The following is a 20,289-nucleotide window of genomic DNA, read 5'->3' as shown; positions in this document are numbered from 1 at the left end:
CCATTGGTGTGGCTTCTTGGTCCTTCGATGCCAATGCCGATGTCTCGGACTTCTTCGACTCGAAGAGCCGCTCCATCTTTTCGAGTCGAAGCAGACATCGCTTCGGGGTCATGCAGGTGGCATAAGTGGCAACCCCGAACGTCATGCAATATTCCCCAGGCAGAGGACACATATGTCATGCAGATCTGTGATGGACATAGTTCTCGGGCACGGGGGGGGGGGGGGCATCGTAAAAAACCGGACATGGCCATGATGCATGAAAAAAAGGGGCACGAACTGAAAACTATGGTGATAGGGGGTTGATGGCAGACGGACACTGATGCACTACCACTATGGAGTATCGACCGCGAAAGGAAACTTACCTGAATATCCTGAATAGGAGACACTATGGGAGGGCACCGAGAGGAACCCAGCGATGGAACATGAATAAAAATGCGAGAAAAAACAAAGTTTTCCACAAGACCAAAAAATAGCCAAAATGAGCTCATTCACATTGCGAGGCTTACAGCTCCACAGAAAGGAATACTGGAGGGAGACGCTGTGTGGACGCATGGTATAGGGCATGCTCAGCGTGTCTAGTCAAAGTTCCAGAAACATTCATCGGGGCTCCATCAGATGATGTCATCCATGTGTGAGGACTACCATCCTGCTTGTCCTCAAAGAACTATCAGAACCAGAGACTCCTCCCTCTGTGCAAGTGCCTCTCTGTACCTCTGTGGGACAGGGAACCACCAGTGATAGATGAGAGGATTCCCCAGTCTCTCCCGCCGACACTGCTAGGGAATCGAAAATGGCTGCTGTTTCCATGCTGACAGGGAAAGCCTAGGTACTAGACAGTCAACTACGAGGCTCATTCTACCGAACGCCCATGGGACCACGTCCAACATGGATGCCATGGACCCCAGGACTTGTAAATAATCCCACACTTTGGGCACCTCCAGACAAAGAAGACGCTTGACCTGAGACTACAACTTCGACACCCGGTCCGCTGCCAGGAAAACCCTGCCTGTGTGTCAAAGTGGGCCCCTAAGTAAACCAGTAACTAAGTCGGCTCCAAATGACTCTTATGCACGTTGATAACCCAACCGAGAAACTGTAAGGTGGACATCACTCTTCAGATGGACTTCGCATTTCTCCCTGGACTTCGCTTGAACCAATCATCCAGATACGGGTGGACCAAAATTCCCTCCCAGCAAAGAGCCATAGCCACCACTACCATCATCTTGGTGAATGTGCAGGGTGTCGTCGCCAAGCCGAACAGGAGGGCTCTGAACTAAAAATGTTGACTCAACATTTTGAAGCGAAGAAACTTCTGATGTTCCTGCCGAATGGGGATGTGCAGGTACGCTTCTGTCAGGTCTACTCTGCGAACCACGCCATCACGGTACACAAAAGCACAGAACCCAAAGGAACCAATTTGCCTTCTGCAAATCGAGAATCGGCTGAAAGGAGCCCTCTTTTATCGGCATCACAAAGTAAACTGAATACCTTCCCTGACCCTGCTCCTCCAGAAGGATGGGAACAATGGCCTTTAGGGCGAGCAGCTTTTACAGTGTTCCCAGCACTGCCTCCCGCCTGACGTGAGAGACCACATGGGACTCCACAAAGTCCTCCCGAGGCGGGCACAAAATCTAGAGCATAGCCCTCTCGTATCACCTTCAGCACCCAATGGTCCGATGTAATCTTTTCCCACCACTCGTAGAAGCTGGACTATCTGCCTCCTACAGCTTCTACGGAGAAGGGACCACTGGCTTCACTGGGCTGATTTTCCGCTCCCAGTGTCCTGCCTGATGCTATCTCTGTCCGACCTGCATACTCCACAAAAGGCCTGTTGGTGCCCACAAACCTGTTTTAAGACGGAAACAGATGAGGACTTGCCGGAACGACACCAACAGGAATCCCGAAAATGAGCCAGAGAAGGAAACACCTTCTTTCTGGGCTTCCTATCCTCTGGCAATCTATTCCCCTTGGATTCCCCCAGGAACTTCATCAACTGATAGAGGTCCTCTCCAAATAACAGTTTCCCCTTAAAGGAAAGATTACAGAGCTGGACCTTGTCGATAAATTGGCTGACCAGTTACATAACCACAGCAGCCTACGAGACGCTACCAAGGAGACCATGAGCAAGCAGACGAACACCAAACCATACAAAGCATCTTTTCGAGGCAGGCTATGCCTGCCTCCAGACACACAGCCTGCAACACGCCGCCATCTGCCACAGACGTCGGCCCCTTCTGAACCCAAAAGAAACAGGCCTTTTGTATTAAACTAGCACAGACAGCTGCCCAAAGACTCAACGCTGAGACCTCAAACATCCATTTGAGTTGCACCTCCAGCTTATGATCCTGGACATCCTTCAGAGCCGCTACCCCAGCCAGACACATTACCCATGGATCGTCTCCCTCCAGGACTGGGAACTCATCAGGATCAGGGCTATCTTTTGCCCTGTCTGTGTCAGGGGTCGGTGGTGCATCCAGGTCAGCTCCTGCATAGAGGAGGTCCAATTAGGATTGATCAGAGTCCTCACTGTCTCTGGGAACAGCCTCTGCAGTAACTAAGCGCAAACCCAGGTGCTTAAGAATATCGCCAGTCCCCCGAGAAGCCACTTTAGATTTTTTAGCCGCGGGGGGGGGAGGGGGGGCGCACAGGCAATCCCCTGCCCGCTTTCTTCCTCCACTTCTCCTAGCCAAGTAGGCCTTATGGAAAAGGAGAATAAAATCCAGGGAAAAATATCCCGATTCATCTTCCCCTGATCCCGGGGGACCGTTAACCACCTCTCACCCTCGCCTTCTGAGGCATCCTGTCTCACCGGGAAAAGAGCGGGGGGAGAATCGCCTGACTGCCCTGCGGTCTCCTGCACTGTCTCCCCAGCGGCAACAGGAAAAGACCCTGCTGACCTCCTGCGCGGCTCGAATGGCCTTCCTGCCCCGAAATGCACACCAGGCAGAGGGAACGCAAGTTCAGACCGTCTGCCGCTGCACCACACATGTAGCAGACCGCCATTTTAGGTTTTGGCGCTATGTCTCCCGATTGCGCCCAGTGGCACTCCCCCACGGCAATGCGCGCTGGACTCGGGCCCATAGAGCCACCACCAGGAACAGATGCAATCCACAACGGAGAGTTCCCAGGAAAGCTGGTAAGAGTCTAGGCAGCCCCACCAGAGCACAGGACTACACAAGAAACGAGGCACTGCAGTTCTCTCCTGGCACTAGCACTGCAATCGACCGCCAATCCCAGGAGCCCCGGGTTAACAGCTAGTTGACTACCGCTCAAATCCTGCACCTCCCAGGCCTGGCCGACAGCTCCCACTAACTAGGCCCTCCCCAAAGTTCCTGCTAAGCTCTGCTCTTCTTCTTGTATGCTACTGCTTTTTTTTTTTTTTTTTAAACAAGGAACTTAAAGAAACTTTATTAAGCAGGTACTTCCCTGTACTGAGGAAGAAGGGCGAGAGGGTGCCTCGGAGGGTCAAGGGAGCCAGGACCCCTGGCTATCGGACCATCCGATAAGCTGCAGAAAAACCCAGTCAGGGGTATTCAATCCCCCGGCGGCCCGGCTCAATCTGAGGGATGGCCCACGAAGATGCCTAACACCTCAGGGAGCATCCGTGATCTGGAACCTAAAGCTACTGTAACACAAAAAATCTTTTTCTCTTTTTTTTTTAAACTAACAGCCTGCAGGTGCAGCTCTACCATCTGCTGGAGTCAGAGAAATACTGATGTCCTGCAGGTGGCAGTCTCAGTTAAGTAGCAGTGCCTCAAACCTTTGTTCTCTGACTCCATCTGCGGGAAGGAATGAATAACCCACTGGTCTGGACTGATCTAGGTATGTTCAGGAATGCACCTTTAGTTTTCTCTTTCAACCTAACAAATATAGCTATGGTCCTGTCTCATCAATACTTATGTGCAAACAGCACCAAAATCCAAAACTTTCAATCTAGGACTATCAATTTAAATTTTTTGTTTTATAAGTCTATACATTCTTTAGCTGGTAAGTTTATCTCTAATGACTTTTCTCACTCACTGACAGTCTGGACAAGGCTTTTAATATGGAGGCAAGCAAAAAGCTGCTGTACATGGATGAGAATTTTAAGAATAGCTCCCATAGTATACAAGCTGCTGCTCCATATGGGCAGAGCTTTTTGTATATAGTTTGAGATGGTCAGCAGAATACTGCTGTATGAAGATGAGGTTGTGGTTAAGCTCTATTTGTGGCCCTTAGGGATGTTAGCAAGGGCTACAAATAGAGCTGGTTTTCAAGATAGCCACAATAAACAGTAAGATGCATCTACATACATATTTATTGTCTAAGAACAAACCTAATTTGCACAGAGGTTACACTGATTAAAACCATATAATCTGTATCTGCTGACCTGACTAGTTTGCCCCTCAAAAACTGAAGTTTAGAATCACTGATCTAAGCACGGTTTTACTTTCCTAAGCTTATTAACATTTTAAGCAAAGGGACAAAGTGGATGTTGAAAACAACATTCTAAATGTACATATTAGTGTCATATCACTCTTGTATCAAGCAAGAACAAAGCACAGGAAACCTTCAGTTTTCAAACCACTAACACTATAAAATGACAGATGTGCATAGAAGGTCCTAAAGAAAAGAAGCAGACTAAAGCAGTGAAAATATGATGCTAAGAGAAGTTTGTTTGATTTCATTACTGCTGCTTAAATGATTGATGGGCATAAAGCACCCAGCACTATTTCCATAATGTAGTCCCATTAAGAACCCTCTCTCTCAAAGATATAAAACCACCTCAGGTACAACAAGCAAAATAGGACCTTCACAGTTCGTGCTCTGCATATTTGGTTAACCAAAAAGTAGGTCACACTTCCACAGCAAAATGAAGAAAATCTAATGCCAACTCTAGAAAACAAATAAAATGGGTTTTTCTTTTCAAATAAAGTATATATGAAGGACAAAATACATGCAAAAAATTCAGGCAACCTATCAATGCATCAATGCCCAAGGACAGCCCATAGTCACTGCTTGGGATAATATAACTATGGCTGACCAGTCTTTCAGCATCAACTGGCACATTTCTCATCCGCCACAAGCCTTCTGAGGTACAGCAAGGGATAAACTGGTCACCAGGATCCTGATGCAGCCAATCTCTGTTTCTTCTTTCCAGACGAGTCACTCAGCATACATGCAGCTCTTTTCTCACTCTCCTACCCCCCTGAGAGGGAGGAGGGTGGAACAAAAAGCTAGTGGACAGGTCTGGTACGCCTAAATAAAGAGCCGGTCTTGTCCTACCTGTCTTTAAGCTGTTTCTTTACCAAATCAATAGAAACTGGAGTCATCTCATTACTTGGCGTTTTGAAGGGAGTTGTGTGTTCTGATTTTTGAGATTTGGTTTCAGATGACCCATAGGTGGCATATGTGTAGGGCATGCCATAAGAACCACCATAAGGCATTGTCTGGTAGGTGTTCTGGTAATAGAGAGCATTCCCTTCAGTTGGCTGACTTGCTTGAACCTGCAAAAAAAAAACAAGCCATGCATAAACATGACATGTATATACTTATACAATTAATCTTTTATACCTACAATAATGGGAATTTTGTCTTACCATCAATTACATTCCATTAATGCTGACAGTTACAGAAGCCAGTGTATCCCGATGCTGAAGAAAATACTTTTAAATTGAAGTTTTCCCTACAGACAAATTTTACATTCTAGCTTTTAACAAAATCCTGAAAACATATAGTAAGCCTCCAATTGCCACATCATCTATTTCAACAGCAGCCACCGTAAATGACAACACATTCTGAACATGAGCATACAGACAGAGCACTTCAGACAGCTCTTACTAAATGTTTCTGCTCCATGGCACTCAGTCAAGGCACTAAAATTAACTCACCAATGTTTATCTAAGAAAAATGACCTCCCATTTAATTTAAAATCATTTATAAACTGCCTTTCTTAATTAATAAAATCACAAGGCAGATATAATGAATACTTAACAGCATCACACAATGTATTATATCAAAAACATATAAATAGCAAAAGAAAAACAAACATTAAAAAAACCCATCATAATAAAATACCTTAAATAAAACAGCAGCATATCGGCCACCCCAACTAAACAAGTCACTGATAACTTTTTGTCCATTAGTATTCTTATGTACAGACTCTCACAGCTAAGCTCAACAATAAATACATGAAGGCGAGATACAAACTGCATGCTATTGCAGCACATTTTGTTGGGGCCTTAAGCCACCACAATACTTGCCTGGGGTATGCTGATTCCTTTTCTTATCTGCTCCTGCTCCCAGCGGGTGAGCTCTTCATCCTGCTCCCCTGTGGTTAAGGCTTCATCATCACTCCCTTCAATACCTGAGTACCACATGTAAAACACAGAAGTACAAACTACAGCACAAGCTGGTGCAATTATTATTCCAGAGCAGTGCATTGGAAAGACAGGGCAAGTGTCCATTCATCTTCCCAAGGTAGATAAAAGGCGCACAAACTGGACCTGTTCCATGTCCATAAAGCACACTGCACAAGGCTATTTGAGAACCTCATTATCATGACAGTATGAAAATCTGTCAGTGAATATCACTCATCTGAAAAATTAGCTGTATGAGTTACATAGCAATGTAACTGTAAAATTATTACTAACCAAGACTAAAAGCTGTGGGTTCATGTGAAGTGTGTCCCTAATGGCCAGAGGTACTAAGCAATAGCATTCTCCTCAGACACCAAATGGTGAAAACCCCTTAGTACATCTGGCCCTAAGTAATTCTATTTGGTCTGACGTGATAGATATATTGCAGAACAGCTGGGACTCACTCCCTACACACTACTGTTAAGCTGGGCTCCTAACCAAAAGATGATATCCCAGTTGGCAATATGTTAATTAACATAAGTAAAGGCAGCTTCGAGACACATTAATTGCTTTTGGAGGGCTACATATAAGCCTGCTTCCTCTTCTAAAATGATGTCGGATACCAAAGCTCACCTACTTCGGAACCAAGGACATGGAAGAACTACTAAGGTTGCCCACCAGAAATACTAGATGTGGGCATGGCTCTTTACTCAAGAAGGGACAAGGGTAAAGTTTAACTATAGATTAATTATTTGGAACCAAGCGTTTAAATCATAAAAAGGCACTTCTTCCACAGTGCACTCTGCCTATTTCATGGTGTCTACATTAATTCACAGTGGGAAAAAAAAAAGGAATCTCTCCAAAAGTTAGCCCACTTTTCTTCAGGGTCTTTGGCATATACTGCAGGAAATAAAAAAAGATAAAATAAAATAAAAACTGCTAATTAAAATATACCCTTCAAACTATTACTATTAATGGCAGGGATAAAAGCTAGCAAGCTTCACTAAAGGAGGCTCTTAATGATGCTCTCTAGCAATCAGCAACACAGAAGCACTAGAGAACAGTATTAGTGATGTTCTTTGCCTCTGGCCACTAGAAAAGGAAAATTGGTTCTGACCTGCTGATTTGTGTTCCTGTGATACCACAGATCAGTCCAGACAAGTGGGTTTTGCCTCCCTACCAGCAAATGGAGGCAGAGAAACAAAACTTTGAGGCACTGCTACATAACCGAGAGTGACTCCTGCAGTCCCCTGTACCCAAGCCAAGATGTAACCCAAAACCCCTTTCTTGGACTAACAGGGAAAACTATAGGGTTGGAAACTCCCAAAAACTGGAGCCCAAAACACTCCCAAAAACTAAATCTGAAAAACCCAAACCATGATCAACAACTGCCCAAATACCCTGAAAGGCAAACCAACTTGAACCACCAGTTGGCAAAATACAGTCTTTTGGCAGTGACAGGATGGACCTCTGGACTGATCTGTGGTACTACAGGAACGAAAATTAGCAGGTAAACTATTTTCTTTTCCTGAACATACCCAGATCAGTCCAGACAAGTGGGATGTACCAAAGCACCCCTAGACTGGGTGGGAACCCGAAAGACCCGCACAAAGAACGCGTCTTCCTGCGCCCTCACATCCATGCGGTAATGTCTGATGAAAGTATGCAATGAGGACCACACCGCAGCCCTACAAATGTGAGGCAACAGCAACTGACATTCTGCTCAGGAAGTGGCTAGTGATCTTGTGGAGTGCGCCTTCAGCCCTGCTGGAACTTTACGGCCCTTACAAATATAGGCCATGCAAATAGCCGCTTTCAACCAATGGGAAATGATAGCCTTAGAGGCCTTCTCTCTCCCTTCTTCCTACCCTCCAGTCAGGATAAAAAGGTGATCAGAGCGCCGGAACCATTCGACAGCTCCAGACAACGCAACAGAGTTCTCCTCACATCCAAAAGATGCAGCTCCCTGCCCCCCTAGGGGAATCCTTAGACCACTCCGGAAAAGCCGGAAGGTCTACCAATTAACGTGAAAGGACGACACCACCTTAGACCAAAAAGAGGGGACCATCCACAAGCAAACCCCATCATGGGAAACCCACAGAAAGGGATTCTTGCAAGACAGAGCCTGTAACTCTGAAACCTGTCTGGCCGAACAGGCGGCCACCAAAAACACTGCCTTCAGAGTCAAAGCCTTCAGCATCGCTTTCCTCAAAGGCTCAAATCTAGCCCCACACAAAACTCACAAAACCAAATTAAGGCTCCAAACTGGGCATAACTTCCAGACCGTACATCGTAAATGCTTGACCCCTTTTAAGAAACAAACCACGCCCGGACGCAAGGCCAAAAACCTCCCTCGCCATTTGCCCCTAAGAGAGCCCAAAGCTGACACCTGAACGTGAATGGAACTATAGGTGAGACCCTTAGACAAGACCTGTTGCACAAATCCCAAGATGAGAGGAACCTCCACTAACAGTGGATGCACCTATCTCCGAAGTCAAAACTCAAACACCCTCCAAACCTGAATATACGCCAAAGTGGCAGGTCGTCGAGCCTGGAGAAACGTGGAGATCCTTCCAGGTGCAGCTGCCACCTCTCAAAAGCCAAGCCGCGAGAAAAAAGTGATCCTCTCGATCTGAGAATATGGGCCCCTGACGCAGCAACTTTAGTAGGTGAGCCAGCCAAAGGGATCCTACCACCACTAGATGCACCAGATCTGCAAACCACGGACACTGTGGCCACTCGGGTGCTACCAACACCACAGAACCAGGATGCGCCTCAGAATTTGCCTGACAGAGGACAAGGAGAAAACACATACAGCAGGATCCCAGATGGCCAAGGGCATACTAGAGCATCCAGGCCCACCGAACTGACCTCTCTTCTGCAACCGAGAAACCTGTCTTTGCATTGAACCATGTCGCCATGAGGCCCAGCTGGGGAACACCCCACCAGGCACAAATGCAGTTCCAAGCCTCATGGGACAATTCCCATTCCCCAGGGGCAAATTGCTGCCTGCTAAGGACGCTATGCCCTCAAGATGGTGCTCTGCCCACACGAACAAACGCTATGCTCTAAAGCTACTGCCCGAATATTTGTCTCGCCTTGATAGTTGATATATACCACCATTATTGCATTGTCTGAAAACACACAAACTGCGTTCGTGGTGACCATCACCCAGGACAGGGGTTTCAAGTCCATTCCCTTTATCAGACTATGCTGAGACAGCCATCAGTAGAGAGTAGACCTGGATTCTCGCAGCAGGGCAACGGCAGGTGATATTGTCCCGACAACGGGTCCCACCTGGACAACAGAGTGCGCTGCAGAGGTCTCATGTGCGCAAATATCCATGGAATCAAATCTAACACGGATGCCAAGGAACCATGCACTTGAAAGTAATCCCAAGCCATTGGCAACGAAAGACGAAGCAGGCGTGTCACCTGTGCCTGCAACCTCCTCACTCGGTCTTCTGACAAGAACATCCTGCTCTTCCTAATATCGAAGAGAGCCCTCAGATACTCTAAGGATTGGGTCGGAACTAGATGGCTCTTTGACATATTTATGACCCAACCTAGTGATCGCAAGGTGTTCATCACCGCTGAAGCTACCTCTTGCATCCCTCCCAACTTTGCTTGATTGAGCCAATCGTCCAGGAACGGATGAATAAGAACTCCTTCCTTCTGTAGGGCTGCAGCCACCACCACCATCATCTTGGTGAAGATTCGTGATGCTGTTGCCAGTCCGAAAGGAAGGGCCTGAAACTGAAAATGCTGACCCAGCATTATGAAACAAAAACTTCTGATGGTCCATTCGAATTGGAATATGAAGATATGCCTCCATCAAGTCCAAGGATGCCAGGAACTCTCCTCTGGACTGTCGCTACAACCGTGCGCAGTATCCCCCATACAAAAACGCAGCACCCGAAAGGCCCTGTTCACCTTCTGCAGGTCAAAAATGGGATGAAGATACCCTCCCCTTCTTGGGAACCACAAAGTAAATGGAGTACCTGCCCTGGTACCTCCCACGGCAGTCACTATGGCACATAGATCCAGTAACCTTTGCAGCACCCTGCTTACTGCAAGTGACCACGTGAGACTCAAGAAAGGCTGTCCTAACCGGGCACAAAAATTTGAGAGCTTAGCCATCTCTTATGACCTCTAACACCCAACGGTCCAAGGTAATCTTGGTCCACTCCATGGAAAAGCTGCCCTCTATGACTTCTATGCAGGAGTGGGACACCCTGGCTATCTTGTGTTGACTTTCCACCACCGGCCCCCTTGACCGGCACCCATCCCTGGAACCTCTATGGCCTCCACAAAAGGACTGCTGGTGGCTGCCCGTCGGCTTCACATTGGAGATGGTCCTACCAGACCGAAATCTCTTTGAATTCTTGAATTGGGTTCGAGGCGGGAACACTTTCTTACTAGCGCGCTTATCCTCAGGCAGCCTGCTCCCCTTAGATTCCCCCAATATCTGCATCAGCTGATCCAAATCCTCCCCAAAGAGAAGCTTTCCTTTGAAAGGGAGATCACATAGCTGACCAACCGCACAGCAACAAAAGCCTGCAGGCTGCCAACACTGAGATCATACTCCTGGCTGACATGCGAACCAAATCATAGAGCGCATCAGCTACATAAGTCATCCCAGCCTCTAAACGAGCTGACTGCAGGGCACTGTCTCCTGTCAAAGCCGGATCCTGTGCTTTCAGCACCCCACACAGAAAGGCTCTCTGCATCAAGCTGGCACAAACGGCAGCCCAAAGACGCAGCACAGGGACCTCAAACATTTGCTATAGGTGAATCTCTAACTTGCAGTCCTGCACATCCTTCAAAACGGCAGCCCCCACCACTGAGATGGTAGTCTTAAGTGACCGCCGACACCGCAGCATCCACCTTCAGTACCCACAGTATCTCCAAAGTCTCCTCCATCAGGGGATATAGCTTCCCAACTTCCTCATCTTCTAAGTAAGGGAAAGGCACTTGGGGGTGCCCCTCAGCCCATCCAGAAACAGACTCGCCCCCCCCCCTCACTATCAGACTCCTCCTGAGTCATTTTAATCCCCAATTCCTCCAAGACCTGGGGAATAAGAAGGCATAGTTCCACCTTCTTAAATAAATGGACAACTCGAGGATCATCCCCTCCGATATTTCATCCGGATCCAGGTCATTCTTAGCTACATCCGGGTACACACCCGGTGCCACAATCATGTCAGCATATGAAACCACCCCCTGGTAGTCCAAAGGGAAATCCTGCGGATCATCCATGGAGTCCCCCCCTACCCGACGCAGTCCCCGACAATGCAGTAGGTCCCTGGACACACCTGTGGCCCTCTTTGGCTTCTTCAGTGCAGATAGGGGAGGCCCAACTTAACTGCTTCCCCTTCACCCCCTTCCTTGCCAGGAAGGCTTTATGCATAAAGAGGATACATTTCGGCAAAAATCCCTCAGGACCATCCATTCCCCATTCCAGGCTGTCGTCGGAGTCCCCCCTTCATCAGACTTCCCCTAAACCACAGGAGAAAACGGGGAAGGGGGAATCTCTGGGTTCCCTAGTTAAAAAGGACTCCTGCTCGCACCCTCCGCAGATCCAGCCACCTCGCGGGGCCCCCCCAGATCCCTCTGCCGCCAACACAGACTTTCCCCCTGCCGAAGGGCAGGAAATCCGCTTCCCCTGGTGCACCCCCTGTTGAGGAACCCTCCTTTCCCGAAGAGCAACCAGGACAGATAGAGCAAGAATTCAAGTGTGTAGACTCCAGCCCACACGCGTGGCACACTTCTCTGCGCAGTTCGGGCGCCATACCACGTGCTCCTGCACTGATGGCCGCCCCATGACCTGCAAACACACCGGCCTCAACTGCCGCGCGCCTTTTTTTTCCCTTAACCATGCAGCGCCATTTCCTGTGGCGCAGATAAATCAGCTGGGCATCGCTGCGGAAAAGACCGCTGCTCTCCAGCCTCAGCACAGCCCCCACAGACATGCAGGAAAACAAACACGGCTGAACCAACCGCAGCTGCGCTTCCTCCACTACAGGCCTGGCCAGTAATGCCACTCCTCCTGGGACCCCAGGGACACACGCGGACTGGCACAGTAGATACTTTCTGTCTGCCGAGGCCTGCAGTCCTTGTTGCCTCATGGCTGTACCTTCTGCCCCCTACAACAACCAGCTGTTTGCCTTTCTGCTCCTTTCTTTTTCTTAACTTTGTATCTGATTTTAAAGGCAAAACACACACACACACATACACAGGTATTTCCCTGATTCTGGGGCCTTGCAGACAGAGGCCTCAGAGGCTTTGAGGGAACCAGTCCCCTAGCTTTCAGGGCCCCTGGCATGATGCGGGCAAGCTCAAGGCAGGGGTCCCCCCCCCCCCCGGATGCCCAGCTCAACCTGAGGGATGGTCCACCAAGGAGCCTCCTCCAAAATTCTCCTACTTCAATTTCTCTCTCTTTCTTCATCTCAGACTGCAGGGTTGCACCTCCACCATCTGCTGAAGTCAAACAAATACTGAGACGGACTGTAGGTGGCACTCTTATGTAGCAGTGCCTCAAAGTTTTGTTTCTCTGACTCCATGTGCTGGTAGGGAAGCAAAACCCACTTGTCTGGACTGATCTGGGTATTTTCAGGAACATGGATTAGTAATATTCACGAATGCTCCCTGTCTCTGGCAATTTTGAGCACTAAAAGCATAACATTTTATTTATTTATTTATCTAACTTCTTTTAACATGTAAGCATCACAACACTGTACAGAAACAGCCTTCCAATGTGGGAGATTCAACTTTGCAAACAGTCCAAGGTCTCTCAAGGGAACGAGTGTAGCTCTCTTAAATCACAGAATTATTAGTTTGCCGGACAAAAGAACTTACACCTTACACAAAAGGCAAATAAGGAGATTACAAATGTAGTTCTCAGAGACTGCACTCAGTGGCAAAGCTGGCTGCCAGTGTGCTTGTGAAAATTGTGTCACTACCACACTTGTCCCCAATGCTATTAGCTTTACTCTTCACATATACCTATCTCCTCTGCTATCTTCTGTCTCTGGGATTTTTCCTTCACTGAAAATACAATACGTCTCTTCTCATCATCATCTTCGTCGTCACTAGCATCATTTTCATCTTCACGAATGAGGCGGCCTTTGCCAGTATCCACGTCAAGAATAGGGAAGTCCCCAAGTTCACGTGCCATCTGCCTCTTTTTTCTTGCTGCGTGGATAAAAGCAGCATCTGGGATTTCTCCTAGAAATACAAACAAAAATAAAAATATATTGTTTGCATTTATACTATTCACCTGGTTTCATAAATGCTTGTAACGTTTTAGAATTATTAGAAATGTGATCTAGGGTTCAACATTAATTAGAAAGGGAGAGAGATGGGACATACAGTGTTTATAGTCCATACTGCATATTTTGAAAATTCTCATGACATGAATCAGCAACCCTCACTAATCCAAATATTTAATGCCCACAGAGCATGCATCCTAGGCATTAAGGATGGCAAAGATAATGTGGTTAGCATGCTGGATCATGTGAAAGACAAGCAGATTCAGAAACCTGTCCCTGGCAATGACAGCAACAGAAGACACCCTTAGTAGACTCAAGCAGTGTATAAAATTATTTTGTGTATTTTGCATATTAAGTCATTCTTCTCAATTTTAAATTTATATAATACAGTGACACTTTAGAATCAAACTTTTGATAGCATCCATACTCTTAGATCATAAACTGACTTAAAACACATAAAATATACCCAGATGTGATAGAATGAATACATTTCTCAAGAAAATGGACAAACTATAAGCCATCTAAATTACAAAGATGGTCAACGGGTCACTCCTAACATCAAGATCCAGTGAGGAATATTTCAGGGATATTCCCTGTCATGATTTTTGCTCTGTCTGGCACTAAATCCATTACATAAGTGCATAAGATTTGCCATATTAAGTCAGATCCCCAAAGGTTCATTAGCCCAGTATCCTGTTTCCAGAAGTTGCCATTCACAAGTACTTGGCAGTTCCAGAAGTTGCCATTCACAAGTACTTGGCAGGATCACAAAGGGTTGATAAGATTCTAAGCTGCTTATCATAGGGATAAAATGAAAATTATTCCTTACCTGCTAATTTTCGTTTCTGTAGTACCATGAATCATTCCAGACGGTGGGTTATGACCCCTGTCCAGCAGATGGAGTCAGAACAAAAACTCTCAGGGGAGGTCCCATATAACCACGCCTCCCCTGCTTCAATTCTCAGTAAACGAACTATCAAAGCCAAAAGAGAAGAGATTAGAAGAACAGAGGGATCAAGTTAACGAACCGAACAACCGCCGGGCCAAGGGGCCCAGAAACTAGTTTAGGCACTAACAAACCGTAAACGGTGAACCTTGCAAACAGTACTGCGCAGAAGAACAGTGCCACAGTACAAGAAGTACAGATAGAAAGATGTTAGAGACAGGTAAGCAGGGATGTCCCACAAACAACTACCCCCAACACAAGGGAGGGTGTCTGGAATGATCCATGGTACTACAGGAACGAAAATTAGCAGGTAAGGAATAATTTTCATTTCCCTGTACGTACCAGGATCATTCCAGACGGTGGGATGTACCAAAGCTTTCCCATCATGGGTGGGTCACGGACAACCCTGCCCAAATGACCCTGTCCCCCAGTTGACCGTCCGATGGAGCATGGACATCTAGGCGATAATGCCTGGTAAAAGTGTGAATCGACTTCCAAATGGCCGCCCTACAGATTTCCTGGGTGGGTACGGAGGAACTCTCTGCCCAGGAAGTCGCCTGGGCAGAGAGAATGAGCCTTAAGCACCAACGGCGGAGACTTACCTGCGCCCAGATATGCCGCTATGATCGCTCCCTTCAACCAGCGAGCAATGGATTGTTTCGAGGCCATGCACCCTCTTCGGGGCCCCGACCAAAGGACAAACAAATGATCGGAGAGCCGGAACTCATTAGTAATCTCCAGGTAGTGCATCAAAACACGCCGCACATCTAGCTTGTGTAGATCACCCGACTCCGTAGAGGGAAAGGATGGGAGTTCCACCGACTGATTGAGATGGAACCCCGAGACTACCTTGGGCAAGAATGATGGAACGGTACGCAAAGAAACTCCACCAGGCGAGAAACGAAGGTATGGCTCTCGGAAGGAGAGAGCCTGTAACTCCGAGATCCGCCGTGCTGAACTGATTGCCACCAGGAAAACTGTTTTGAGGGTAACATCCTTGATGGCAGCGGTACGCAATGGTTCAAAAGGTGGACTGCAGAGGGCCCGGAGCACCAAGTTCAAGTTCCACGATGGACAGGGTGGACGGATTGGAGGTTTCAGGTGTCTCGCCCCCTTAAGGAAGTGCAGGATATCCGGATGGGAGGACAGAAGGCTGCCGTTCGTACCCTGAAGGAAGGCTCCCAGAGCCGCCACCTGAACCCGGAGAGAATTATAGGCCTGACCCAGATCCAGTCCCGCCTGTAGAAAGGAAAGAATCTGTGCCAGCGAAGCCTGTGGTGCCGGAATGGCTTTCGAGCCGCACCACTCCTCGAAGACAGGTAACCGATGTGGACATCTTACGCGCCCGTAGCAGAGTGGATATGACGGGCTCAGGGTAACCGCGACGCCTCAGCTTGCGCCTTTCAAAAGCCAGGCCGCAAGACAGAAACGATCTGCCGCTGGAAAAAATATTGGTCCCTGACGTAGGAGCCGCGGTAGGTGACCGAGACGGAGCGGGTTCCCCACCATTAGCTGGAGGAGATGCGCGAACCACGGCCATCAGGGCCACTCCGGAGCCACGAGTATAACTGGACCCTGATGAGCTTCTATTCTTCGAATAACCTTTCCCACCAGTGGCCACGGTGGAAAGACATACAGGAGACACCGCCGTGGCCATGGAAGTACCAGTGCATCGACTCCTTCCTCTCCGTGTTCCCTTCTTCGACTGAAGAAGCAAGCGGCCTTTGCATTCCTGGCTGTTCCCATGAGATCTAGGCACGGAGTTCCCCAGCGCTTGATTATCAGATCCATCGCTTCTTCTGAGAGTTCCCACTCTCCTGGGTCCAATTGCTGCCGGCTGAGGAAGTCCGCCTGTACGTTGTCGACCCCCGCTATGTGGGAAGCTGCCAGACGCAGGAGATGGAGCTCTGCCCATTCCATCAGGCTGTCGATCTCCAATGATACCAGCCGACTCCTTGTGCCCCCCTGACAGTTGATGTACGCCACTGTGGTGGCGTTGTCCGACAGTATTCGAACTGCCCGGTGGTGCACCAAGAGTAGGAATCCCTGAAGAGCGAGCCGATCGGCCCTGGACTCTAGCCGGTTGATGGGCCAGGTCGATTGTTCCTCCGACCACTGCCCCTGAATCGAGGTGTCCTGACAGACCGCTCCCCAGCCGGATAGACTGGCGTCCGTGGTCACTATCACCCAGTCTGGGGGCTCCAGGGACACTCCTTGAGCCAGCTGATGAGGGTCCAGCCACCACCCGAGACTGTGCCTTGCAAAGTTTGGGATTGGGAGGACCGCCTGATAATCCCGGGACATCGGCTTCCAATGGGAAAGCAATGCTCTCTGAAGGGGTTGAAGGTGGGCAAAGGCCCACGGTACTAGGTCGATGGTGGAGGCCATGGTTCCCAGAACCTGAAGATAGTCCCACGCCGTCGGGACCTCGAGAGCCATGAACTTGAGGATCTGCTCGCGTAGAGCCTGCGCTCTCTCCGTGCTGAGGAATACCATGGCTGTCCTCATGTCGAAATGAGCTCCCAGAAAGTCCAGTGTCTGCGATGGATGTAGGCTGCTCTTTGCAAAGTTGACGATCCACCCCAGGGCATGGAGAAGCTGTATTACCCTGTCGACCGCCTGAATCCCCTGTACCCGTGACTTTGCCCTGATGCCTTCCCTTCTGAGCGCCGCCGCCACTACCACCATGATCTTTGTGAATACCCGGGGGGCCGTGGCCAGCCCAAAGGGTAGAGCCCAGAACTGAAAATGCTGTCCCAAAATCTTGAATCGGAGATACCGTTGGTGAGCCTGGTGGATCGGAATATGTAGGTATGCTTCCGTAAGATCCAATGAGGCCAAAAACTCCCCCGGATGTACCGCCGCCAGTACTGAACGGAGCATTTCCATGCGGAATCGAGGGACCCTGAGGGAATTGTTGACGGTCTTGAGATCCAAGATGGGTCGGAAGGTCCCTTCCTTTTTGGGAACTATGAAATAAATGGAATAGTGGGCCCCATCCCAATTCGAAGGCCGGCACTGGCACTATCGCTCCCAATGCGAGGAGACGATCTAGGGTCTGTCGAACGGCCTGGCGTTTTAGAAGGGATCCGCAGGGAGAGAACAGGAATCTGTCTGGTGGTGTGTGCACAAAATCCAACGCGTAGCCTTGTCTTAGAATACTTAGGACCCATTGGTCTGAAGTTATTTGGACCCAAGCTTCGTAGAAGAGAGCAAGTCGACCCCCCAGCCGGGGAATCGACTTGTGGGTCCTCCTGGCATCATTAAGAACATAAGAACATAAGAAATTGCCATGCTGGGTCAGACCAAGGGTCCATCAAGCCCAGCATCCTGTTTCCAACAGAGGCCAAAACCAGGCCACAAGAACCTGGCAATTACCCAAACATTAAGAAGATCCCATGCTACTGATGCAATTAATAGCAGTGGCTATTCCCTAAGTAAAATTGATTAATAGCCATTAATGGACTTCTCCTCCAAGAACTTATCCAAACCTTTTTTGAACCCAGCTACACTAACTGCACTAACCACAGCCTCTGGCAACAAATTCCAGAGCTTTATTGTGAGTTGAGTGAAAAAGAATTTTCTCCGATTAGTCTTAAATGTGCTACTTGCTAACTTCATGGAATGCCCCCTGGTCCTTCTATTATTCGAAAGTGAAAAGAACTGAGTCACATCTACTCGTTCAAGACCTCTCATGATCTTAAAGACCTCCATCATATCCCCCCTCAGCTGTCTCTTCTCCAAGCTGAACAGCCCTAATCTCTTCAGCCTTTCCTCATAGGGAAGCTGTTACATCCCCTTTATCATTTTGGTTGCCCTTCTCTGTACCTTCTCCATTGCAACTATATCTTTTTTGAGATGCGGCGACCAGAATTGTACACAGTATTCAAGGTGTGGTCTCACCATGGAGCGATATAGAGGCATTATGACATTTTCCGTTCTATTAACCATTCTCTTCCTAATAATTCCTAACATTCTATTTGCTTTTTTGACTGCTGCAGCACACTGAGCTGACGATTTTAAAGTATTATCCACTATGATGCCTAGATCTTTTTCCTGGGTGGTAGCTCCTAATATGGAACCTAACATCGTGTAACTGCAGCAACGGTTATTTTTCCCTATATGCAACACCTTGCACTTGTCCACATTAAATTTCATCTGCCATTTGGATGCCCAATCTTCAAGTCTTGCAAGGTCCTTCTGTAATGTATCACAGTCTGCTTGTGATTTAACTACTCTGAATAATTTTGTATCATCTGCAAATTTGATAACCTCACTCGTCGTATTCCTTTCCAGATCATTTATATATATATTGAAAAGCACCGGTCCAAGTACAGATCCCTGAGGCACTCCACTGTTTACCCTTTTCCACTGAGAAAATTGACCATTTAATCCTACTCTCTGTTTCCTGTCTTTTAACCAGCTTGTAATCCACGAAAGGACATCGCCTCCTATCCCATGACTTTTTAGTTTTCGTAGAAGCCTCTCATGAGGGACTTTGTCAAACGCCTTCTGAAAATCCAAATACACTACATCTACCGGTTCACCTTTATCCACATGTTTATTAACCCCTTCAAAAAAATGAAGCAGTCGTCATTGTGACGACTTCGCCGAGGTGCCCGTACCGTGGCCGTCCTTACCGGGCCGATGACCCCGAAAAGACCGGTTCCAAGTATGCAAGCGAGATGAAGGAGCCCGAGGCGGCTGCTGTCTCGTGGGGCGTACCTTACGCTGATTACGATACCGATTTCTGCTAGTATTGAACGATCTGTAAGGGCGTGGTCGATCCTCCGGTAACTTGTGAACCGCATTTTCGTTGAGTGTCTTAATGATCTGATCCAGGTCTTCCCCAAACAGGTACTTGCCCTTGAAAGGGAAAGACCCCAGCCGGGTCTTGGAAGAAGCGTCAGCCGACCAGTTCCTTAGCCAAAGGAGACGGCGCGCCGACACCGCTGCCAGCATGGCTCGTGCTTGCACCCTGAGAAGATCATACAGGGCATCCGCTCCGTAGGCGACCACGGCCTCCAACTGTCCGCCTGCTGGGCCTCGGAGTCCGGCAGGGTCTGTGACGTGAGCAGCTGTTGTACCCACCGGAGCCCTGCACGCTGGGCTAGCGAACTGCAGATAGCAGCCCACATGCCCAGAGCCGGGACCTCTAACACCCGCTTCAGGAACACTTCCAACTTCCTATCCTGAAGATCCTTCAAGGCAGTCCCACCGAGGATGGTCGTGTGTTTTGTCACCGCTGAAACCGCCGAATCCACTGCGGGAACTCGGAGCAGCTCTAAGAAATCCGCCAGAAGAGGATACAATTTCTCCATGGCTCTGCCAACCCTAAGATTGGGCTCTGGGGTATCCCACTCTCGGGCAATTAACTGTAGAATATTGGGATGGGTGGGAAAAGCCTTTGCCAGTGGACCCCCCTTCTTGATATTCGGATCTGGAGCCACCGGATCCGGGGGAGGGTCAATATCCATCTCCTGTAGAATGAGCGGAATGAGCTCCTCTAATTCCCCCGCTTGGAAAATTCAGAGGACTCTGGGAACATCTCCCTCGACCTGGGCTGTCAGGGAGGGGTCCTCAGTGAGCTGATCCAGAGGAGGATCTCCTCCCCCAGCTGGCTGCGGCGCTGGTAGAGTGGCAGGTGACGCCCGCGACGTTCCCGGCCCTCCCGCAGAGAGTGGAACGCTACTCTGGGGAAAAAGACCTCCCAGGGAGGGGGGGGGTGGTCGGGC

The 20,289-nt window shown here is 48.6% G+C and overlaps 1 protein-coding gene across 1 annotated transcript in view; it reads right to left on the bottom strand.

The window, feature by feature from the left end:
* The window catches only part of PAXBP1 (PAX3 and PAX7 binding protein 1), a 275,602-nt gene that overhangs the window by 204,962 nt on the left and 50,351 nt on the right, over positions 1-20,289 (bottom strand). The window contains exons 4-6 of the mRNA XM_029603577.1: positions 13,343-13,564; positions 6,243-6,346; positions 5,266-5,486 (exon numbers count right to left, since the gene is read on the bottom strand). Of these exons, the coding sequence (XP_029459437.1) occupies positions 5,266-5,486; positions 6,243-6,346; positions 13,343-13,564 (547 nt within the window). The remainder of the gene's footprint in view (positions 1-5,265; positions 5,487-6,242; positions 6,347-13,342; positions 13,565-20,289) is intronic.

The sequence above is a fragment of the Rhinatrema bivittatum genome, chromosome 5, assembly GCF_901001135.1.
Source record: "Rhinatrema bivittatum chromosome 5, aRhiBiv1.1, whole genome shotgun sequence".
NCBI lineage: Eukaryota > Metazoa > Chordata > Amphibia > Gymnophiona > Rhinatrematidae > Rhinatrema > Rhinatrema bivittatum.
This window is presented reverse-complemented; position numbering and strand designations above follow the sequence as displayed.